At 43.7% G+C, this 25,825-nt stretch overlaps 1 protein-coding gene across 1 annotated transcript in view; it reads right to left on the bottom strand.

Moving 5' to 3' along the window:
- Positions 1-25,825, bottom strand: part of LOC119966162 (histone deacetylase 9-like) — a 1,160,486-nt gene that overhangs the window by 329,365 nt on the left and 805,296 nt on the right. Inside the window, exon 14 of the mRNA XM_038797463.1 lies at positions 25,084-25,350. Within this exon, the coding sequence (XP_038653391.1) occupies positions 25,084-25,350 (267 nt within the window). The remainder of the gene's footprint in view (positions 1-25,083; positions 25,351-25,825) is intronic.

Genomic DNA, 25,825 nt, shown 5'->3' on the forward strand with positions numbered 1-25,825 from the left:
TCTGTCCTATATCTCTCACCCCTCAATTTAAAGCTATGTCCCCTCGTGTTGGTCATCACCATCCGAGGAAAAAGACTCTCACTGTCCACCCTATCTAACCCTCTGACTATCTTATATGTCTCTATTAAGTCACCTCTCAGCCTTCTCCTCTCTAACGAAAACAACCTCAATTCCCTGAGCCTTTCCTCGTAAGACCTTCCCTCCATACCAGGCAACATCCTAGTAAATCTCCTCTGAACCCTTTCCAAAGCTTCCACATCCTTCCTATAATGTGGTGACCAGAACTGCACGCAGTACTCCAGGTGTGGCCGCACCAGAGTTATGTACAGCTGCAGCATGACCCTGTGGTTCCGAAACTCAATCCCCCTGCTTATAAAGGCTAGCACACCATATGCCTTCTTAACAGCCCTATTAACCTGGGTGGCAACTTTCAAGGATTTATGTACCTGGATGCCGAGATCTCTCTGTTCATCTACACTACCAAGAATCTTGCCATTAGCCCAGTACTCTGCATTCCTGTTACTCCTTCCAAAGTGAACCACCTCACACTTTTCCGCATTAAACTCCATCTGCCACCTCTCAGCCCAGCTCTGCAGCTTATCTATGTCCCTCTGTATCCTATAACATCCTTCAGCACTATCCACAACTCCACCGACCTTCGTGTCATCTGCAAATTTACTAACCCATCCTTCTACACCCTCTTCCAGGTCATTTATAAAAATGACAAACAGCAGTGGCCCCAAAACAGATCCTTGCGGTACACCACTAGTAACTGAACTCCAGGATGAACATTTGCCATCAACCACCACCCTCTGTCTTCTTTCAGCTAGCCAATTACTGATCCAAACCGCTAAATCACCTTCAATCCCATACTTCCTTATTTTCTGCAATAGTCTACCGTGTGGAACCTTATCAAACGCCTTACTGAAATCCATATACACCACATCAACAGCTTTACCCTGATCCACCTGTTTGGTCACCTTCTCAAAAAACTCAATAAGGTTTGTGAGACATGACCTACCCTTCACAAAACCGTGTTGAGTATCGCTAATCAACTTGTTCTTTTCAAGATGATTATAAACCCTATCTCTTATAACCTTTTCCAACATTTTACCCACAACCGAAGTAAGGCTCACAGGTCTATAATTACCAGGGTTGTCTCTACTCCCCTTCTTGAACAAGGGGACAACATTTGCTATCCTCCAGTCTTCCGGCACTATTCCTGTCGACAAAGACGACATAAATATCAAGGACAAAGGCTCTGCAATCTCCTCCCTGGCTTCCCAGAGAATCCTAGGATAAATCCCATCTGGCCCAGGGGACTTATCTATTTTGACATTTTCTAAAATTGCTAACACCTCCTCCTTTTGAACCTCAATTCCATCTAGCCTGGTCGACTGAACCTGAGTGTTCTCCTCGACAACATTGTCTTTCTCCAGTGTAAACACTGACGAAAAATATCCATTTAATGCTTCCCCTATCTCCTCTGATTCCACACACAACTTTCCACTACTATCCTTGATTGGCCCTAATCTTACTCGAGTCATTCTTTTGTTCCTGATATACCTATAGAAAGCCTTAGGGTTTTCCTTGATCCTATCCGCCAACGACTTTTCGTGTCCTCTCCTCGCTCTTCTTAACTCTCCCTTTAGGTCCTTCCTGGCTAACTTGTAACTCTCAAGTGCCCTAACTGAGCCTTCATGTCTCATCCTAACATAAGCCTTCTTCTTCCTCTTGACAAGTGCTTCAACTTCCTTAGTAAACCACGGCTCCCTTGCTCGACAACTTCCTCCCTGCCTGACAGGTACATACTTATCAAGGACACGCAGTAGCTTTTCCTTGAAAAAGCTCCACATTTCGATTGTACCCATCCCCTGCAGTTTCCTTCCCCATCCTATACCTCCTAAATCTTGCCGAATAGCATCATAATTGCTAGATTGTAGAGGTTCACTTAGCCTTGTGGCATGGATGAGATCATTCATCCACTTCCTGCACTGCAGGGTGGTCTTCCTCTGGACCCCATAGGCTCTGGTGACTCATCCCAGGCTGGAATGTCAGTTGGATGGGCCACCCATAGCCATTCCTAGGGAAAAGGATGTTTTGCCTTTCCCGCATGGCCTTGAGGAGATGTTCCAAATATAAATCGCTGAATTGAGAACTGCAGCTTGTTGCCATCTACTGTTCTCCCTTGTCTGAATGGTGTCAGTGAAGACCTGTCCGGGTGCCTTTTAAATATGGCGGCGATGTGTACAAATATCTGCTCATCCCACCACGAGACTTGGGGAGCGATATATCCGTCCTGTCATGCCCGACTCGGGATACGACAAAGCTGGGAAATCTCGCCCGATCTGGATCCTGCCCATTGAGACTGACCAGGAGCAGTCTCACTTCAACATGTCTGCACCATCTACCCAACACCTGGGGTCTAACAGCCTTACCACAAGATCCTGAGCAGGCGCCATTTAGCACTGGTTTCCCCAAATGTGGACTGGGCATACTGGCACTTGGGGGAGGTCTCCCAGGCGATTGGGGGATCCTGGGTGGTCGGCACCCCGATGCCACCTGGGAACCATGGCACTGCCAGCCTGGCCTCAATGGCACAAACTGCTGATGACAAACTGTTCATTTGGTGGCTGCAATGTTTACTTGATATCATGAAAATTAGATAATTGTATCAGAGCAAAGGATTATCTCCACAGACAAATAGATAAGTCAAACCAAGTACCATTTGCGTGAAGTAGCATGGATGGAGATAACAGCAAGAGTGGCATCCCCAGGCTAAAACAAAAATCCCTTTTTTCTGCTAATAAATTCACTGAAATTTGTTGCAGATGATTCTTACTCTCCTGCTCTCTATGATAGATAAATGACAGGCTGTGGGGGCTTATTTGGACAGCACTAGAAAATGGGCATGGGAATGATAATGTGTGATTAACTCACACCTGTTGATTAAAATGCAAGCAGTATGCCAACTTCAAGCTGCCTTCCCATTTGAATGATTTATGTGTCCAGCCAGCAGCAACTATACTGTTGATTAGCTGGATGCAATGCAGAGATCAATATTGTTGGAAGGAAAATGGAGAAGTCCAGCAGCAATCTGGCACAGGGCAGTGTGCAGAGATGAAAACACCACGCACCCCCTCACCCCACCCCCAGCATGCAAGTGGTGAACAACTCCAGCAGCACGCTTGCAGACCTAGGTGTGATGCAGCTCCTCATGGCTAATATTCCATTGCAGCACCACCATCTTCTACACCAGGGGTGGGCAAACTTTTCCGTGCAAGGGCCACATTCAGAAATTCACAATTCACAAAGGGCCGCATAGTATATTAAGTAAAATAATTACTTCACCCGGTTATGATTCTGGGCGCCTCATATAGAACATAGAACAGTACAGCACAGAACAGGCCCTTCGGCCCTCGACGTTGTGCCGAGCAATGATCACCCTACTCAAGTCAACGTATCCACCCTATACCAGTAAGTAACCCAACAGCCCCCCCCCCCCCCCCATTAACCTTAAAAAAAAAATTTTTTTTTTTAATGACGTGGTGGGCCGCAGAAATACCTTTGGTGGGCCGCATGCGGCCCGCGGGCCGTAGTTTGCCCACCCCTGTTCTACACAGTGCTGCAGTGTTCAGACTGCTTTTATGCACGCATAGATTGTTGCTATCAAGGTTACGGATGACACTGTGCAAAGGGTTTGCAGGATAGCATAGTATTCCAGAGCAGTCCAGCAAACAGTACTCCAACTGATTACTAGGATTGCTGAGGTACTCGCAAAACCTCTATCAGCACCTGCCATGCCAATTCCAAAGACTTTTACAATTTGTAACATCTCTAGAGGGCACTCGGAACCTAAATCGTAGCAACAGCTAATAGAAATCAGTTAGCAACTAACCTGCAAGTAATTGATAATCCCTTTAAATAATGCTTGGGGAGGGGTAAGAGTCTTTCCTGCTGCTGCTGATGTTCAGCTGTGCTAAAAAGGTCGGTAGTTGCAGCATTGAACTCCAAAATGGCATCACTGGTGTCAATTCGGGGCTGCATGCCGATTGACATCATGATATGCCTGCTCCCAGGGACATTCACTGTACGTGAACTGAGGTCTACAGGAATATGACCCAAATTTGCCTCATGAGGGGATATATGTGCTGCAGATGCCAGTTTGAAAATCTAAAGCGACTTGTAGCACCTAGAAACTGGACACTAATGAGCCATTGTTTCAACCCTGCGACAAATCAGGGGTATTAAAAAAATAATTACACAGCTTTACTTCTCTCCTCCGAACTGCTTACAGAGCAAAGGAAATGTCCTTGGGTTTTGATAGACACTGATGCATTTGGAGAGGACCCATATGTGGTTTGGATCCCGTAATAAGGCTAAAATATAATTTATTCAGGTGATATCATGAGAATGAAGCTTATGTCCCAAATGGCACAGCTCCTAGACTGGGACTGCAGCAGGTGGTGAGGGAACCAACAGAGGGAAAAACATACTCGACCTGATTCTCCCCAATCTGCCTGCTACAGATGCATCTGTCCATGACAATATCGGCAGAAGTGACCACCGCGCAATCCTTATGGAGACAAAGTCACGTCGTCACATTGAGGATAGCCTTACGGTGTTGTGTGGCACTACCACCGTGCTAAATGGGATAGATTTGTAAGAGATCAGCAACTTAAGACTGGGCATCCATGAGGTGCTGTGGGCCATCAGCAGCAGCAGAATTGTATTCAATCATGGCCTGGCATATCCCCCACTTGATCATTATCACCAAGCCAGGGTATCAACCGTGGTTCAATGAAGAGTGCAGGACAGCATGCTAGAAGCAACACCAGGAATACCGGAAAATGAGGTGTCGACTTGGTGAAGCTACAACACAGTACTAAATGTGTGCCAAACAACATAAGCAGAAAGTAATAGACAGAGCTAAGAGATTCCACAATGTAAGCATCAGATCTAAGCTCTGTCGTCCTGCCACATCCAGTCATGAATGGTGGTGGACAATTAAACAACTCACTGGAGGAGGAGGCTCCACAAATATCCCATCCTCAATGATGGAGGAATCCAGTACATATGTGCAAAGGACAAGGCTGAGGCATTTGCAACAATCTTCAGAGAGAAGTGCCGAGTGAATGATTCATTTTAGTCTCCTCCGGAGGTCACCAGCATCACAGATGTCAGTCTTCAGACAATACGATTCATTCGATATGATATTAATAAAAGGCTGAAGGCACTGGATACTGCAAAGGCTATGGGATCTGACAATATAGTGGCAATAGCGCTGAAGACTTGTGCTCCAGAATTTGTCACACCCCTAGCCAAGCTGTTCCAGTACAGCTACAACACTGGCATGTAGCCAACAATGTGGAAAATTGCCCAGGTGTGTCCTGTACACAAGAAACAAGACAGATTCAACCCAGGCAATTATCGCCCTATCAGTCCACTCTCCATCATCAGGAAAGTAATGGAAGGAGTCATCAACAGTGCTATCAAGCAGCACTTATTCAACAATGACTTGTTCATGGACGTTCAGTTTGGGTTCTGCCAGGGTCACTCTGCTCCTGACCTCATTACAGCCTTGGCTCAAACCTGGACAAAAAAGTTGAATGCCAGAGGAGAGGTAAGAGTGACTGCCCTTGACATCAAGGCAGCATTTCACCGAGTATGGCATCAAGGAGCTGTAGCTAAACTGGAGTCAATGGGAATCAGGGGGAAAACTCTCCACTGGTTAGAGTCAAACCTGGCACAAAGGAAGATGGTTGTGGTGGTTGGAGTTCAATCATCTCAGCTCCAGGACATCACTGCAGGAGTTCCTCAAGATTGTGTCTAAGTCCCAACCACCTTCAGCTGCTTCATCAATGACCTCCCTTCCATCAGAAGGTCAGAAGTGAGGATGTTTGCGGATGTCTACACAATTTTCAGCACCATTCGCGACTCCTCAGATAATGAAGATGTGTATGTCCAAATGCAGCAAGACCTGGACAATATCCAGGCTTGGGCTGAGACGTTGAAAGTTACACTTTCACCACACAAGTTCCACCTACTACAAGAGAGGATCTAACCAACACTAACACCCGACATTTTGCAGTGATTAACTTTAAAACCCACCTCCCCTGCAGTTATTTATTGAATGAACGCATTAGTTAATAAAGTGAGCAATAAACATTAGAATTCAAGCCATTATCTGCCTTACCAGCTTTCCAGGTGTTACGGATGTTTGGTCAGCTCTCAGCAGTGGTCAAGGTACAAACCAGAGCCTTAACTTTTTAAAGTTCTAAGATGGTGCAGAAAGATTCATTCATTCCAGGAGTGATAATATATGAAATAATCTTGGTTATTTTATAAACAAGCTTTATTAAATCAAACTAAAAATATATTTAACCTTTTAAACTTCAACCCCAACATGAACAGTTTATATGTAGCTTCTTAACCTTAACACACTAGTTTCCATTCAACAGCCCGTTAAATGAACATACAGCTCTCATTCTACTTACACAGGTAGGCAAAGGTGATACTTGCAATTACAAAGCAATTTTTCTTCTGTTATGGAAATTCTTTGAAAACCATTTTCCAAAGCCTGCCTCGATGGCAACCTTCATGTCCTCTCTCTGTCATTTCCAAAGCCTTTTCCCTGTACCAGTTCAAATCAGGATTCTTTCTCAGCCCAGCCCCTCATAAAAAGGTTCTTTCCCAGGGTTTCCAGACTTGAACCCATCCTCATTATCTAGGCCGTTTGATTGCACACTCCCATTTGTACAAAAGAAAAGAGTCATATTGATATGCAACTGCCATGCTATTGATATGCAACTGCCATGCTATTGATATGCAACTGCCATACTATTGATATGCAACTAACCTCCCATTGATTATCAAAGAGGCCATCAGACTCTGTAATGGGCTAATAGCTGGTCAGACAGGAGTAGCCTGCAGGACAATGGATCTCAAGTGACTCACTCTTGCTGAGCAGGGCCATGCTTTGTTTTCTTACCAATGGGTTTACATCTGAATGGGCAGTGTAACTCATGCCAGGTATGGGCGTATCCCTCTGACTCTGTGTGTTCAACCCCTAAATTGCCTGTTACATCTTTGATCCCAATCTGAACCCAATTTCCTAATATCTCCCTCGCGTAACTCAGGATGCAGTTTCTTTTTGATTTTGAAGAGGAGCTGAAATGTCATGCATTGCAGGCATCAAGAGACTCAGGGGGGAATTTTGAGTCTGTGTTCATCATGCACAGGATCTCCGATGTGGCTGGAAATTTGGAGAGAATCGGGAAACGGGATTCTCTCCGGAGAGATCACATTTCCCGATTTTCCACACTCCTCACTGGTGAAGTCATGAGGTTCACACCCAAAAAGGGTGACAACCTCATTTTAAAATTTATCAATACATTTGAAAATGAAATGAAAATGAAAATCGCTTATTGTCACGAGTAGGCTTCAATGAAGTTACTGTGAAAAGCCCCTAGTCGCCACATTCCAGCGCCTGTTCGGGGAGGCTGGAATTACCCAAGCCCTCCACCTCATCACATGATTCCCTGCCTCACTGAATATTCAAAACTAATTATGGGTCTACGACAGCTATTTGAAGATGTGAATCAATTGATGGGATCCTCCTAGGGACACAAAGAACAGGTATAGCCCCTGGGGGGGCGAGAGGGGAACATGCCCAAGTAGTGCCCTGGCACAATGACAGGTTACCACAATGCTAGGGGATGGTGCCTGGAGCAGCACGAGGGCTGGGTCCTCTGGGGACACTGTGTGGGGGGTTCACATTATGTGTGGTGGAGGAAACAAAGAGTGCAGAGGCCAGTGACGGGAGAACCTGCAGGCATGGGGAGAAGGGGGGGTTGGAAGTGGGCAATAAGTTGTGGGAACGCTGGCGATACATTCATGCTGGAGGGGAGTGTTGTGTTCTCTATTTTGTTTTACCTGGATGGCTTGGATGTGTAGTGTTGAATAAAGAACACAAAGCTTTGTTAACGAACAAAACTATAAATTTATTACACTACTAAGATTCATTCACATTCCTAAATTAGAAGGTTAATGTATTAAACTATGCTATCTCTAACTGCAGAACTCTCAAATACACAACTGCTCTCTCTCATGCCTCAGCATCTTCTCCAACCTACTTCTGTCCCACCAGGCTTAGCATCATCCCTTATATACTTCTGGGACTAGATCTCTCTTGTGGCTGCCTGTGTACATTTCATTAACTCTTGCTTTGCCTTCATGGATGTTTACGCTGTCAACCATGTCCACTCATTTTCTTTACTCAGAGGCTCAAGATACGAGTGAAAACTGGTCTGTGCAGCTGGAGAGCTACACCTGAGTTTTCAGTCTGAGCATGACACTTTGAAAAAATATGGTAAGATTCTCTCCTATATATGTGATTATTGTAGAAAACTAACATCACACCATTCGGAAGAAGGTGTGATAAAAGAGTTATCTCTGAGTTGTAAAATGATAAAATAACTGAGTTGTAAAATGATAAAATAAAATATGGGATCTTAAAACTATTATTTTAAGTGTATTTTTAATGCTTGAAAAGAGCAACGTGCTAATTAGTGGAAAATATAAAAAGCAATTTAAGTAGATATGCCATAAACATTGAATACGGAATTATCATTCTGATAATATATATTGTCACAGGTTACTATACAATTACTGTGTAAAAGTAGACACCAGGAATTCAGCTTTCATTAAATTAGACAATTAGTTTGCATTTTAAATCTTATCCTGTCCGATATGCCATCATATGTTTATAAAATGATCACCTGTATTTTGTTAAAGTTGTATTTTTCTTCTTTCAACTTCTCCCATTTTACTTGGAGTCGCCACAATGCTGGTTGATCACTCTTCTCCATCTTTGTCAATCTTCAGTTTTTCTTCCACTGCCATTGTGTTGAATTCTCTTTTCACTGCACTCTCCAATCTGCTCTTAGTTCTTTCATGTTCTCACCTTCATGGCAATTCCATCTCCATCACTCACCTCACCACATGTCTTTGCTCTCTCTCCAACAGGGGATGATACCATTTCACTCTCACTGTGGCTTCTTTCTCCAATGCTTCCACAATCTTCATTAATGCTCTGATGCACTGGCTCCTGATCTACTTTACTTAAAATTAATCTATATTCTACTAATGTATCCATTGTAACAATATTTTCACTGGATAAAATACAAATATTTCAGTTTCTTGAACTCATTGAAGTAAAGCAGAAAAATCTGATAGCTTCCCTCCCATACGCAATTAAGGTCTAAAATGAAAGGTATGTTCATAGAATGCTCCTTCTTAAGTTCACTACTTCAGAATGAAGTACAGAAATGCTCCCACAATCGTCTGATAGATGTGACTCGTGCTTTGGACCACAATCCTTCTGTAAAAACCTCCTCAGGTAGCCCTCCAAATGCTTGTCCCAGCATTGCTGTGTCGGCTGAATGCAATCCCTGTTTATTTAGTAGGTTAAGTGTTATATGGAATAATATATCAGTGGACGTCTGATAAATCAGTTTCCCTTCTCATGAACTGCTCCCCAGATGATATTTAATTTTGTAATTTAAAACATCTCACAGTGGTGTAGTGGTCTGGAATGTTGTAGTTTTCCTCAGGAATTTAAGTGAGCCCCTCTCTGTGAAAGTGTGTAGTTGCCACTAATTGCTTCTAACTCCACTGAAATCTAATACACTTCAGGTTGAAAAAGTAAGACACAGTCAGCTTTTTTCTTCAAATTGTTACAGCCTCCTAATTTTTCAAGTCCGGACATCCATCTTTTAACTAAACAGCCTCTTGCTGAAGCCTGAGCTGTTTACTGCTCCAGGAGCTGGTTGATGCAAGGTAACTACTTGAACTACATATTGCTAATGTAGTCCTCTACATTATTTAGCAGCTTAAATATTGTGATGGGTAATATTCGAAAGTCACTGAGTTAGCTCATCTATTCAGGATTGGAGGATAGTGGAATGGTATTCTCACATCTGCACATTGTCACGGCATGTGTGACTAAGTGTGACTAAGGAGAGGAAACCAGTAGTGCTGTCAGTGGTTGTGGAGCACAGCATGCTACTGCGGGGTGACAGCTGCAACATCCACGGCATCGGGCATTTGTGCAGAGCCATTTCCTCCAGCACACTTCAACACTTACTGATCATATGTTGAAAATGGTTTGTGGGTGTATACACACAGAAGTGAATGAGAGCACTGTGAGTTGCATGATTCATGGCAACTTTTGTCTCACAACTGTCCTGATAGAATGTCACACTGAGGAAGGAATGGGTTAAGATGCGCCAAGACACACAGATCAGGACCTCCAAATATTAGTTGCCGGGGTGCAGAAGAGGAGAGAGTGCTATACACTGCTGGCCAGCGTGCCACAATCCTCCAGCTACTACAAAGAAGGCATGGCTTGAACTTTCTGCAGCAGTAAGTGCAGCAACAGAGCACCGCAGACCTTGATACAGTGCCGGAAAAGGTTCAATGATCTGCTGTGTTCCAGCAAGGTGAGTAGCTTGGATCGTCAACAGACGTCCAGGTGAGCGGTCAAATCTGCATGTGCAGCTAAGATCCGAGAGCTGGCACGTAGCTATGTCACAGTGTTGAGCATTGCATGTGTAAGCTATTCGTGTCGGTGTGCACAGAACAAGTGTGAATGAGCATGAGATGCCCAGACAAATTAAAGAGAATATTCCATGCATGCATTTTATATCAAGCTAACATTAATTTGTGCATTTGAAGAGGGTAAAGAATGCCAAAGAGATGGCCCATCTGGGGGTGGTACAGACTAGTGGCAGCCAATTAGAATGGTGGAACAGATGTCTGTGGAGATTGCCAGGGTGCATGAACAGCTGTCTCCAGGTGATGGAGAATCACTGTTCACAGGTGTTAAAGGCGGTGTCAAAATCACCTTGGAAAATGATGGTAATGGCGGAGCTCATGAGGTCAGTTTACTGAGCACAAGGAACATTGGCGAGATTGATGCACAACAGAATGTGTCTTCACAATATGAAGGGCTGTAATTAAATAACAAACTTTGTCTCACACAAACTCTCCCAGCTCTGTTCCCGCACCTGCCCTCCCACCCCACACTCTCCTGAGATAGATCATCCCTTGGGCAACAAGGGGCGCAAGAGCTGCCTGAGGAGGCAGCACCACATCTCCCTAACCCACACTCTCCCAACTCAGATATAAGCACATCGGAGGAACGTAGCACATGTGTAGAGTCAGTGGCACAAGGTCAAGAGCACTGCACCAGACTACAGAAGGAGGTGTCAGAGACATCTGTACATAGACCCTTTGGAGGAGGATGGAAAATCAGGGTGATGTTCCACTAGGCAGAAACGTGGAGCCTCAGGAGTCACCTTTCCTGGCACAGTATTTAGACATTTGGCAGCAGATGTGTGGACATCTCTCAGTTACCGGGATTGCGAATGGAGGAGTCCATCACCAACGTGAGCTCCACACTGTCCAAGTGGCTTAATTGCATGACCTTTTACCATGAGAGTTTGGCCTCTTCCATGGAAAAATGCATGCAACAGCACTCGGATGCAAGAGCTGTTTCTTGGCCTGGTAAGTGTGTGAGCCTCCCTCAGTATCATAGATCAGTCTGCTGAGAGTATGAGCACGGACATCCATGGAATACATGAGGAGCTGTGTACCCCGAACAGGATGATCACACTGTTGAAGCAACAGTTGCTGGAATGGGTGATTGAGGTGCACCCTCAACTAGCCCCATCAACCCCATCTGAAGGCCAACCCAGGTCTCTGGGGTCAAGGTACAGAGCCCTTTTCATTTTTAACCACTTCCCCAGCCCATCTATCAGAGGGTCACCTGCTCCACAGTTGCCGGTGACCACGGCTATCAATACAGAGGCTGCAGTATGAAGGATGTCCCCAACAGGTGCCTGCACGATGAGGCCGGCCATTATGCCCCTGATTACTGTATGGACCAAAAAGTGAGTAGTCTGCATCTACCTACTCTGAAACAACACAGAGAGCACTTTGTAAGAATGTGCATGAGCACAAGGCACCATCTGACCTGGAGCACTAATGGGGTCACTGTGGTTACACTTTTCAATTTGTATATCATAACTAAGTATTTTTTGAATAAATGTACATACACCCATAGATGACTCAATGTGTTTTTGTATACCATAAATCTCAACAAGAATGTTAACATAATGAAGGATATTCTTTCCAGTGACATTGAAGGTAGCATGCTTTGGTTTCTCTCACTTTGACATCATCAGGAGTAAGGGTGTGGCCAGATTTGTGAGGCAGTGAAAGGCTTCCTCCTTCTCGGGTCTTTCATATAAGAAAGCTCAAGGACAGAGCTGCTTCTTGCATCATTGTCCATCCATGCTTGACCTTAAAGGAGGCTCACTAAAGAGACTTTGCAAACAGATGCTGGGCAGCATATGCATCTCAAGCATGAGTGCTGAGTGCAAGGTACTCATTCACACATCAGCATCATGTATTGATCTAGGTGTAGGCAGTGCAGTTCATGATGCAATGTATGTTTCAGGGAATTTTATTCATCCACACTTTGGCAGCTTTCGCATTCCAGGTGGTGGATGATATGCTTTATGAGGGTAGCCAGGGGTTTGTGGAAGTCTGGAATGTCGCATACGGCACCCACCTCAGAAACCACATCATTGGCTGAAATGGATGCTGCACAAGTTGATTCAAAGAGCACAGTTGTGGTCTCATTCTGCCTTATCTGCATGTATGTTGGCACATATAACCCTATCAGCATGTAGAGGATGTAAAGCCTAAAGTCATGTCACACTTAGCATTGTAGGCATGGTTTGATTATGAACAAAGTGGTGGCCTGGACACCCTGATTTACAGGCCCTGGCTTGTGTGCCTGGCTACACAGGTTGTAATGGTTGTGTTTGTAATACGTTGAGGCCCATGGTTATGATGGTGATGGTTTTGTTCACTTCAATACGATTGTGAGTCAAACTCATAGATGTTGCATTTTCCTCTTGTTGGGGATGGGCAATCCGCTGAGTCAGTGCAGCTTCCTTGTAAAAGTTCTTTAGTTTGAATTTGCTCACCATCCAGAAGGAAATACCACTGATGGCAAGTGTGTTTTCAAAGGACCCTATGTGAATCTGTTTTGCACATGTCCACGTTTGGTGATGAGCCCCTCCTGCACAGAATCAGCCCTGGTTATATGGCCATGTCTTCCAACTACTCTGCCATTGACGTCCTCAGTCTCCTCCGTTTCAGAATCATCAGAACAGACAGAGGCCTCCTCCTCCTCCCCCTCTTCGGAGGTTAGAGCATCTTCCTCTTCAAGTTGTTGGTCCCTCTCTTGAGCAATGTTGTGCAACATTCAACATGCTATTATTACTTCTGATTTCCAGAAACTCCACATGTGCAATCAAAACACCTGAAGCGCATTTTTAGAAGCCAATGGCCTGCTTGATTATACTCCAGCTGACAACATAGTTGCTGTTGTAGTTGTGCTCTGCCTCCGTTTGAAGGGTCCTAAAGGGGTTCATTGTCCAAGTTCTTAAGGGATTCTTCTTAAGAGTCCCCTAGAAGCCAAACAATATCTGCATTTGTGCAGAAATAGCTAAATGTATTGGGACCTCCTTAGTACAAAGGAGCGTGACAGCTGTCAGGGAATTTTGCACACACCTTAAGGAAGGCCTTGTCACAGTCACAAACCTCCTGGACATTGAGTGCGTGGAAGAACCTTCAGTTGAAGAAGGTGTCCAAATTATGAGTAGGTGCCTTTATGGCAACATGGGTGCAATCAATAACACCTTGCAGCTGAGGAAGGCCTGCTAATTGGGCAAACAGCATGGTTCGTCGGATATAAGATAAGACATTTGAGCAGAATTAGGCCATTCAGCCCTTCAAGTCTGCTCCGGAATTCGGCCATAGCTGATCTCTTCCCGGCCTTAATTCCACCATCCTGTCCATTCTTCAAAACCCTTCAACACATTACTAATTAAAAATCTGTCTAACTCCTCATTAAATTTACTCACTGTCCCAGCATCCACCACATGGGATAGTGAATTCCACAGATTCACAATTCTTTGGGAGAAGTAATTTCTCCTCCACTCTGTTTTAAATTTTCTACCTCTCATCTTAAGACCATGACCTCTCATTTTAGAATGTGTTTGTGACGCCAAATCAACAGGGGAATTAAGTAAAAGCAAAAAGTTGGAGATCTGAAATAAAATCACAAAGTGCTGGAAAGTCTCAACTGGCATCATCTAGAGGGAGAAAAATAGATTTTATGTTTTGAGTCCAATATGAATCTTCTTTGGAACTGAAATTAATATGTGCCCCACGCAAGCAAAAAAGGGCATTAGTTATTGCATTGTGTGCTCCTGACTGGGGTACACCAGACAAATATCCTACTGAACCCTGGAAAGAACCCAAGACATAAAAATTGAGAGCCACGGTAACATTTACAGCACTTGGCAGGGCTTGGGGGCCAAGAGAATGCCATCTGAGTTGTTGCTGGATCATGCAACATATGTAAGAGGTAAACTTCATGACTATTGAGTTATGACGTCTGTAGCTTGTTCACCCTTCGCATTGTCCTCCCTCTCCTCTCTCCTTGTGTGCATGGTGCTGCATTTGCCTCCTGACCTTGTGCCTTCCTTCTAGCAATCACCTCCTTATGTTGACCTGCTTCTATGGAGCCTGTGTGAGAGTCCCATGCCCATCTTGTATCTTCCTTGGCACAAGGCACAATGCACCCTTCTCGAGCACAGAGTCCTTCCTGGCTGCACAAGTCAGCAGGGACAAAAGATTACCCTGCCAAGTCCAGCAGCCCCACTTGCCAACTCCCTTGGGTTGAAGCTAAACAGTTACTTTTGAATATTTGAATATATGGCACTTCTGGGGCAGTTAATATAACTTTAGAGTAAATGACAAAGGTGGTCTGGAATCTTTTCATAGGGTACTCCACCTATCCAAACAAACCTGCAAAGTTCAGACCTGGGACAACCAGGTCTAACCTCCTCCCCGCCACTGCCAGTATCATCCTCGGAAAGTCAATAGATATAGGCTGGACCCCTGAATCTCCTGCAGCTGGTCCTGCCATGACAGGGCTGGACAATCCCAGCCCATGTCGCACAAAGCTGGTTAGCAAAATCAATCATGAGTGGAGGTAGTTGCTTATTTATATGGGTAACTTCCTCCATGAAATGTCCAGGCAAGAAATGCAACCCAACCCCATAAATGATATGTGCCATGTTCGGGGCAAGGCTTCCACATTTCAGCCTCTTCCACCATCATTGCAACGATAGAGATATTTTATGTCATTGCAAAAACCCAGGCCCTAATGTTCAATCAAGTGTTCAATAGTGTACAGCTATCCAGTTAGATGTTGTGCATGTAAGGCTCGTTCTACTCGGCGGGTTTGCACCTTTTGCCAAGTTGTGTGAAGTAGAATAGAGAATCTGCACATGGCGGGGGGGGGGGGGGGGGGGGGGGGGGGCAAGGCACGGGTGCTTACCCTGCACATATAATACATTAGGGGCAACATATCCATAATATTCACAGTCTGTGCCACCTGATCCTCCAGAATGAGGCAGTAATAACTTCTTTGTTTTTTTTTACATTTGATTACAAGTCCAGTCAACCTCACATAAAACGCAAAGTAAACACTAACGTATACTGTCTTAAGTAGATTTCCATTGGACCGTTGGCGAACTAGATTTTCAAGAGTTCAAGAGTGCACAGTTCACATTCATTATTTCTTGTAAATATATAAAATATAACCTGCAACCTTATTACTTTCAAGGTATTTCAGCACAATGAGTACATTAAATCATATCCATGCCTCATTTGGTAAGTCTCAGACCAGTTTCCTAACTCAACCTTTTTCAAAGAAATACTTTCCTGCTATTGCTGAGTTAAACTCTCATAGTGAAGCATTATTCCCTGCTCTCTCGTCTTCCATGTCTTGGATTTCCTTCATTCACCACTGCATGAATCATTTTTACTTCCTGTTTCTACAAGGTATTTCCTGCTTAGCTGTGTGGAATAATCCCATTGCTAAAGCACTGCGTTAGGAGCTTGGTCAAGTTTCACTTTAACAACTCTCCATTTCAGCTGCACAATTTTTCATATCTAATTGACAGTAAAAAGGCACCAAATCACCAACTGTTCACCCTGCAATTTCCTCTAATCATTTGTCTTCTACACAATAAAAGTTCAATGAATATTAATATTATGTGCTTATAGCTAACATGCTTTTTTCCAACAGTTTAGCTTTCAAATAGCAAATCCAGCATGTGAGTGGCATGAAATCTGCCTTTTTGTATCACTTTTAATATGATAGACTATTAGGAGTGCCTCACAACTGTGAAAATAATCAGACATTGAGCAGTGGAGGTAGAAGATTAGAGATAAATTTTGAAGACCTGTTTAAAGCAAGAAAGAGTGTTTGGAGAACAGTTCAGAGTGTGGGACTAAAAGGCTATGTAGCTGATGATGGCAGCAAAGAAGGGGAATTAAAAAGGTGGCCAGAATCAGAACAGATTGGGGTTGATGAAGGAAGTTGCAGAGCTAAGAACTAGCAGTTCAGTGTAATCTGTGAGTGGCTAAACTGGGAACGCCTGCGCAGAAAGCATTTGAGTAATCAAGAATGGGTATTATAAAGGCATGGGTGGAGATTTCAGTGACAACAGGGCTAATGTGGGGCAGAGGCTGACAATGTTGGAGAGTTGGAGATCGGTCTTCTCAGTGGAATGTTGGTTTTGAACCTCAGACCAGAGTTGAACAGCACACTGGTACATTAAGCCTGCAATGAGCAGGTAGTCAGGGAGAAGGATGGAGATGGAGGACTAAGGAAGAGTATTTGACAAAACGCTTGGCCTTTGTTGTATTGATGATAATCTGCAGAAAATTATTGGCCATTCAGAATTTGATGTCAGCTATGCAATCAGACCACCCATACCAACTAGCAAGGTTGCCGGTCCAATCTTAATGCATGCTGATTTAAATATCTCAGTTGGGTTACAAATGAGACTTCCTTTAGGCTAGAAATGGGTAATGAAAACTGCTCACATTTGGATTCTTATCTCATACCGTGGCTGGAAGAAATGAATGCCTGAATGTGTTTACTACATCACAACAGTGACTATATTTTAAATACTTAATTATCTTTAATATGCTGTGCGATATCCTGAAGTCATGAAAGGTAAATGCAAGTATTTATTTCTTTATCAACTGTAATGCTTTCCATGATCAAAAGCCTGTTGAATCTCACTATATGAACATATGAACAGTGACCACTTACACATATCAGAGAATGACTGACATCTGCTTATGGGATTACGGGGATCGGGTGGAAGTGAGGGCTTGAGTGGGTCGGTGTAGACTCGATGGGCTGAATGGCCTCTTTCTGCACTGTATGTTCTATTACACATTTTTAAAGGATTTTAATTTTGTTAAATACAGTATTAGGATTATTAGTTCACAAAAGTAAAAACTTTTATTTTTTGAAAGTCAGACATATTAATTAATATTCAATAACTCTTCAACAAAAATGGTGATCAGTAAATGAACTTTAACAGAAAATGGTTTGGTTCTACTATGACATTTAATTTTCCATGCAAGCATGCTTTCACAATAGTTCACCGTTGCTGTGCTGTGCTAAAGCACACATATTTTCAGATTTAAAAAACAGAAAGACTGGTGCAGAATTTGAAATATTTACTGCACGCAAATATCTCAGTGTATTGCTGTCTGTGGTTTGTGTAATAATAACATAGCACACATTTTTGGGTTATAATTTCCCCTTTCAGAAATGACTGCCTGATATAAAGGAATAAGAAACTCGAAGGACACTGTCAGTTTTTGTTTGACAAATTCATTGAATTAAATATCAGTACCCACATTGGGCTTTCACCTTTCTGACGTGCCTAGCATAACCCTCATATAGAATCCACTGCTATAATTCCTTCAGCTACCCTGACAAGAAATTCCTTTAGTGGAAGTATAGGGCTGGTCTGGCCAAAGAAAAAAACCTTAATGATATTTCATAAGCTCCAGGATGAATATAAATCCAGATGTGAGATCTGACTTTATTCAAACATATTGGTGACACCACCCTAAACATTGCTGGAATTAGAAAAAGATACCCTATTTTTTTCCAAGGCAAGATTTTGAGGTGAGCCATTGTTAATCATAACTGCATTGATTTGCTGATAGGCCACACTCTCATCTCTGTTGAGGCCATCAACTTTCCAGTAACTTTCCATAACTGCCTTATTACCATTTACCAGTGCTGCCTTAAATATGGGAATGGGAAAGATGATTAAATAAGCATAGAGCCAAGAGAACTATATGTTCAGATCACCACTGGAACAGTGATTTCTATCTTGCTCATCACACATCTATTTCTGTAAGGGAGTTAAAACAGATGTTAGGACCCCTATTTATGTACGTAATAGGCCTTACCCCTGTTTGAGGCTCCTGCTAGGGATATTGGAAAAATGGCCCAACCCACTTTTGGGTCAGACATATTTCAGGCATCCTTGACATTCGTGTTCCAACTTTTGAAAAGCAGTAATTCAATTGGTTGGGAATGGTATGGAAGATAGAAAACATACTAAGAGGTGGGACCAGGTTTGCCTCTTGGATGGTTTGTCAAGCTCAAAATTGCCCTGCTACAGAGGGTGTGTAAAACATCACAGTTCAGACTTTCTTCAAATGCTTTCTCTCATGTTCAGAACTGGATAGTGGATTCCATCAGAAGACTTGCATTTTTAACAAAAACTTGTGTCTTTATTCACCATCTTGTACAGAATAGCAAGTAACAGGTGTAACAATTACCCCAATTCATGGTAATTCTTTTGATGGGAGAAGATAAGAACTATTCATCTTGGCACCTCCAGCCCTGGGCAGCATGGTAGCACAGTGGGTAGCACTGATGCTTTCAGCTCCAGGGTCCCAGGTTCGATTCCCGGCTTGGGTCACTGTCTGTCTGGAGTCTGCACGTTCTCCCTGTGTCTGTGTGGGTGTCCTCTGGGTGCTCCAGTTTCCTCCCACAAGTCCTGAAAGACATGCTGTTAGGTAATTTGGACATTCTGAATTCACCCTCTGTGTACCCGAACAGGCGCCGGAATGTGGCGACTAGGGGCTTTTCACAGTAACCTCACTGCAGTGTTAATGTAAGCCTGGTTGACAGTCTGGTTCCATCCCCTGTCCCTTTCTTTTCATCATCTACACCTTGTAACTTGGCAAAATCATCCCATGGGATAGAGCCAACTCCTATGTGCATGTTGATGAAATGTAGCTCTACCTCACTTCCACTGCCAGTGGACAGCCAGTCATGCGTAAGTAAAACATTTCTCCAACTTAAAATGAGCAGGATCAAGTCAAAAGCTCTGCATTATAGATCACAATTCTCCTACATCCCTCCTCAGGTGGTGTGCAGTCTTGGTGCACTACATTACTCTCAGCTGAGCTATGTTTCAAGTTCAATATCCTATTTTGTCTACTTTCACCTCTGCAACACTAGCCATATCTGTTCTTCATCCTCATCGCTGCTGAATTTTCATTCATTCTTTTGACATCTCCAGGCTTGACATCGGCAATGTTTTTCTTGCCAGCCCTGAGTTTCATCCAAGGTAAACTGCAATGTATCCCCAACTCCGATGCCCACATCTTATCCCCATTAAAGCCTGAATTTTCATTACCAAGTTGGGTAGGCAGAGTAGGGAAATTTCTTGACCTCACAAATCTGACTTGAGAGAAAGTGCCCCGACCCACTGGAGTTTTGTTGTGGAGGGAGGGTGGGGAGTGGTGCTAAACGGAGTCAGGCCTGTTGCCGCTGGAAACAGTGCAGAGGTAGACACATGGGCTGCCAAGTGCTGAGGTGGGCTGCATAAAAAGGCCCACCTTGATGCTCTGGGAGTTTGTCATCACTTTGTATGCCAACCTATGCCCATCTACCCACTCACATGCCCCCATCATACCTTCAAGCCTATATACCTACCCCACATGGCCCCTCATATCCTCTTTACCAACCCATGAACCTCTACTGATCCCCATGGCCCTTTATAAACCCCCATGTCAACTCAATGCCAACTTGAGCCAACCCATGACTCCCACCCATCACACTTTGCCCTCACAGATTTCATGCAAACTCACTGAATATCCACCATGAGTAGTCCTCAGGAGGCATGGTGAAATGAAACAACAAAGTTCTAAGTATCTACTACAGACATCATGTTAAAAACTCATTGATAAAAACTCATTCATACATTTAAATCCCTTCAAATATTTAATTCCTGATAAACAGAAACATTGTATCCAGAGCCCCATTCTAAGCACTTAGCTGTCAAACAATCTGTGAAACTACAGCCTCGTCACTATAAGCAAGCAGAAATAATACTATAATAAAAACACTTTTGTTTGTGTCACCAAATGCCTATTGAAAGTGCAAGCACTGATATCGTTCAACTGCGGCCTGGCTGTTTTTTATTTACTTAAAGGGTAGGGGATTTCAATGACTTGACAGCTTGACAGTTCAACAGACATTCTCCACTCTTTACACACATACATGTCTAATTTTAACAATCCCAAAGAGGTATAGACCTCTCCAAATAACTCCAGTAGGTTTTGACATTTCACTCAAATCAACAGGTTATGTTGCAGAAACTTGGGGAACCAAAATTTTTGAAGGAACCTATATTTTTAAATGTACCACTGTCTCCATGAAGTATGGATGTGTGTAGTACGGCCTGCTTCCACTCCCCTCCACAAGCAAAAATGGTAGGCGCCAGGTTCAGGAGGAGAGGACTTCCATATTCCAGGCTCTGGCACTTTTGGCTAAGGTGGGGAGCCCTTCTGGCTTTCCAACAATTTGGGCCTGAGTTGTACATCCCGACAATAATGCCTCTCTATGTTCCAATGTAGGATTTCAAAATGCCTGCCCTAATTTACAAGTGCCTTACATACCTCTGTATTCTTCTCTAGTTGTAAATAAATGATAAAACAAGCATATTAGAAATCTTAGAAATCATAACACAATAGATAGCTATCTTATTTTTCATGTCAGTTATATTTTCTGTAAAGTAATGAGGGGCTGGTTTAGCACTGGGCTAAATCGCTGGCTTTGAAATCAGACCAAGGCAGGCCAGCAGCACGGTTCAATTCCAGTACCAGCCTCCCCGAACAGGCGCCGGAATGTGGCGACTAGGGGCTTTTTACAGTAACTTCATTTGAAGCCTACTTGTGACAATAAGCAATTTTCATTTCATTTCATTTCACAGCAGGAATCAATGATGTCAGATACATCTGGTATCTTCAGGGCTTTGAGTAACTATGCAGTTAACAAGCCATTAATTGTTCTTAGATGCAATGGAGGCTTGGCCAGTGAATTTATTCAGATATGCAAGTTTTTGATAGACAAGGGAGTCAAGGGTCATGGGAGGCAGCCAGGAAAGTAGATTTGAGCTACATAGCAGGTCAGCTATGATCTTATTGTCCCGTGAGTGTCCCTTTAAGGAAGGTGTATGTCTTATCACATGGCTTCAGTGATGCCGTTGTATGGGTGGAGCTGGGTTGTGGCTCTGTGAGCTGTTTTTGGTGTCGCTTTCACATTTTGACTGCTGTGGACTCAGACAGGAGAAAGAAGTGTTTGGCCATTTTCTTTCTATTTTCATTTTAAATACCTATTCCAGTACAAAAAAACATTGATTCCAGCTACCTGCTGATTTGGTAACTTAAAATATATAGCTTGCTTTCCAGAAACTGCTGGTGAGAGGGGGTCAGAATCTCAGGGAAAACCAGTCTTATTCAAGTGAGAATACAGAGTGCTGGGCTATGCCTTTGAAAATGCTTTTTTTGGTTTATGGGATTTTGTTCTTGAATTGGAACAGTTAAGGGGGAATTCATTAAGTGTTAGACATAGATTTCTGTAGCTAGGGTGTGTCTTTATGTTTGTAATTGATAAAAATTCTTTCTGTGTGTTTATATAAATGTTGGGCTGGGTTCTCCCAAAATGGGACTATGTTCCGCTTCACTCCCGAGTTTCCAATAAAAAAGATTAGTCAATTCACTCACCTGCAGGGCGCTAGCAGGGACCCAGAGTGTTTCACGCAGCTTTGGCTGTGGATATGGGCCCCCGCACTTTCGGTCTGGAGTCCGCGCATGCCAGCCACGCCGAGCACCATGGCGGACTCAGACCGCAGAGGCAGCTCCAAAATGTAGGTCTCCCCGGTGCCCGATCCTCCCACCCCTACCAGGGCAGCCGCAGACTAAGTCCGCCGCCACCACGCGAGGTTCCCGAACGACGATAGGTGGTTAGAACCACGCCGCCGGAAACTCAGCCAGTTGGTAGCGGAGAATTGCTGGCCGTGCCTCTGGTAATGGCCCCCAGCCATGCGGAGTACTCTGCGAACACGGCGATTCTCGGGTCCCGGTGAATCGCCGGATTGGCGCCAAGCCCGATTTTGGAGTGAAAGTTGATTCTCCGTCCCAACACCAAATGTGAATTCGGCGTGGGCCTGCGGAGAATCCCGCCCATTCAAGTGTCTCGGAAGACTGTTGAACCACACCTCAAGTGAACGCTCTTGTGCTCATCCTAGCCAAATTCAACAAAAAGTTATAGTTCAGGTGAACTCCATAATATGGAGTTGGGGGCAGCACGGTAGCATAGTGGTTAGCACAGTTGCTTCACAGCTCCAGGGTCCAAGGTTCGATTCCCGGCTTGGGTCACTGTCTGTGCGGAGTCTGCACGTTCTCCCCGTGTCTGCGTGGGTTTCCTCCGGGTGCTCCGGTTTCCTCCCACAGTCCAAAGATGTGCAGGTTAGGTGGATTGGCTATGCTAAATTGCCCTTAGTGTCAAAACAAAAAGGTTAGGTGGGGTTACTGGGTTGCGGGGATAGGGTGGAGGTGTGGGCTTAGGTAGGGTGCTCTTTCCAAGGTCCGGTGCAGACTCGATGGGCCGAATGGCACTGTAAATTCTATGAAAAAAAATACTTTGGAGTTTCTAAATCCTGGCCCATAATATTATTGAATGGGCTTGAGGGGCTGAATAGCCTACTCCTGCTCCCAGGTCCCATGTTTCTATGTTTCTCTGTTCATGAGTGGTTCTCACATTTTAAAATAATCCGTATGAAATCTAATCGGCCCATTTTCTCTCAACAGACCACAACATGACAATGTAACCAAATACAAGTCAGCAAATTTGTATAGCTATCAAATGACTCTGGCTCAATGTTAGATCACAGGCATTGTGGTGAGCAATGTATGAATACTGGTGTATTATCTTTCAAATCAAATGCTTTAGAACCATTACATCACTGATGTTAGGAATCAGGGAAAAAAGTGGAGCTTCCTGTCTATGATTTGCCCCTGTGTACATCCTGTGTACAGCCGATGGGAAGCAGAACCTCTCACACAAGGTGACCCAAGACAATGAATAAGTAACTCAGCTAATGGCTGGGCAACCTTTGAGAGATCAAATACAGTAACATCTGCGACCTGTAGACAAGTGGCATATATGATATAATATGACTAGATGTAAAATGCTTTGGTGCCATGTGATTAATCTTCCAGGAATACGTGCAACAGGAATGGCAACTGTAGTAGGATGATATTTCAAGAAGTATATCATCCTGTTAATTCATGGGAAATGCACACGTGTGAATTTTTACAGGCGCAGAACAACTTTATTTGCTGCAGCGGGATAATCCAAATATGATTGCCATCCACAGAAGCTTTGGCCTTGTCATCATTTCAATTGATATAAAAGTACTATTTGCCTTTAGTTATTAATCTTTGTGGCATTATTAACCATTGGGAGTTTTTTGTGCTCCCCGTGGCATGTTTTGCAGCGGTGGAGGTGGCCTGCCATTGGCTGGCAGCAATATCTTCTGGTCCTGCCACTGTCAACGGGCTTTCCCATTGTTGACACCCTCCACTGCTGGGAAGCCCGCGACAAGGAGTCACCTTTGCCGGGACCGACTGGAAAATCCCACCCATTGCTTACCAATGAGGGATTTGGTCCACTATACTGAGGCATATTTGTTATTATCATTAATTACCAGCAGCACTTGGCCAAGTGTAAGTGATGGGCAGCTTTGTGAACCACAGGGTGAATGGAACTAGAAACAAAAATAATCACAAGGGTCAAAAGGAGGCTTGAGCAGATCAAGAGTAAAAGAAAAGCATGAAGAACAAGAGCAACTGTCGGTAACATTAGGCAGCTGGAAAATAATATCTTAATCACTTAGCAAGTTCAACTGGGGAACCTGGGGAAATACTAGCACTAGAAAATACTTCTAGCACCATCAGGCCAAACCATTGCTGTAAACGTAAACAGTCTTAACTTATTATACCAGTAGAAGAACGTTTTGGCTCCACTGATTAGGCTGTGACACACCAGTTGTCAATATAGTTTAACCTTAGGCCTGGTCTAGAGTGGCAATTGCTTCCATATCCTATTCTGCACTCATCACCACCACACTTCACTGTCTGTCCAGTGCACGTGTTTGAGACCTCAGGGTTGAGCTAATACAAAATGGGGCTAACCTCCACCCCCCCCCCCCCCCCTCCCCATACATTGTTACTGAGGGGGAGGGTACCTTGTTTCTCCAACACAAAATTAGTGTTTGTACCGGTTGGCCTTGTATATATTTTTTACTCTTTTAATAAAAAGATATGTAGGTTCCAGCTACAAGCAATGGTAATTCATTTTGGTTTAATAATGCAACGTGTTTTGAGATAGATTACCCTAACAGCTGGAAGGTCCTGTGGCTCAGCAAGTTATGCGCCTGCCTCTGAACTAAAAGCTACAGCTTCAGGTTCTCCTCCAGTACTTGGCCATGAAAGGAACATTTATTATCTGATTCAACTGGTCGATAATGAGCGTACTAATCCCTCCTACATCTCCCCAAAGGGGAAAAACGAATGCATGATGATATGAAACTAACAAAACGCAACTCCAAACAGCTCCATAAGTTTAAACTGTGTCACTCTTATTGATCATACATGTCATTGCTGCTGATAGCACTGGTAAGTGCTGTATTCGTTCAGGTTGGTGGTTTTCTCTGGTCTCTTTACAAACATTAGTAGATTATTTAACCTTTTACTTACCTGGTGAAAAAAATTTGTCTTCTCCTCAGGATCCCGCTGTGTGAATTGGAGCTCATCATCACTGTCTGGAGGCTCCTGTTTCACCTGCACAAAGTTTGCCTGAAGTTCTGCCGACGCTCTCTCATAGGTGCCATTGCTGTTGCTCTTGTTGCTACCACAGGGAGGCCCCTCATTATCCTGTACAGTCTGCTGTTGGCAGAGTTCGTCTTCTGTCTCCTCAGGGTGGCTTTCAGGCCGTTGAAGCTGCTCGTTGGGTTTGGAAAGTGTCTGTAATAAAACAGACCCTCATTTAATTTAAACATCACAATATTTCATCCAGATTGTCACATAAAATATGGAAAATCTTTTCACAAATCCAACAAGGTAAATTTAAAAGCTACATTATGAATTTCTGCTTTCTCCAACAGGAACACGTATCAGGAATGCTTGTGGGCAGAGAGATCAATCGGCCGATAATGCTTGTAAAAGTAACTTTCAAAAGGGAGCTTAATATATACTTAAGTAGGAAATCTTTGCAAAGCAATGGAGAAAGAACAGTGGAGTCGGACTGATTAGATAGCTTTCAAAGAGCTGGTAAATCGTACCACAAATGCAATAAATAAGTCTGAAAAGTTTTCAAACATCTAGGCCTGGGATTTTGTGGAGCTGTGGAGACTCTGCAGACTTTAAAAAATGTGGGCAGGACTGGATGTGCAAATCCCACCTCCATTTACAACACATCTAATTTTCACTGATAGGAGAA

The sequence above is a fragment of the Scyliorhinus canicula genome, chromosome 5, assembly GCF_902713615.1.
Source record: "Scyliorhinus canicula chromosome 5, sScyCan1.1, whole genome shotgun sequence".
Classification (NCBI taxonomy): domain Eukaryota; kingdom Metazoa; phylum Chordata; class Chondrichthyes; order Carcharhiniformes; family Scyliorhinidae; genus Scyliorhinus; species Scyliorhinus canicula.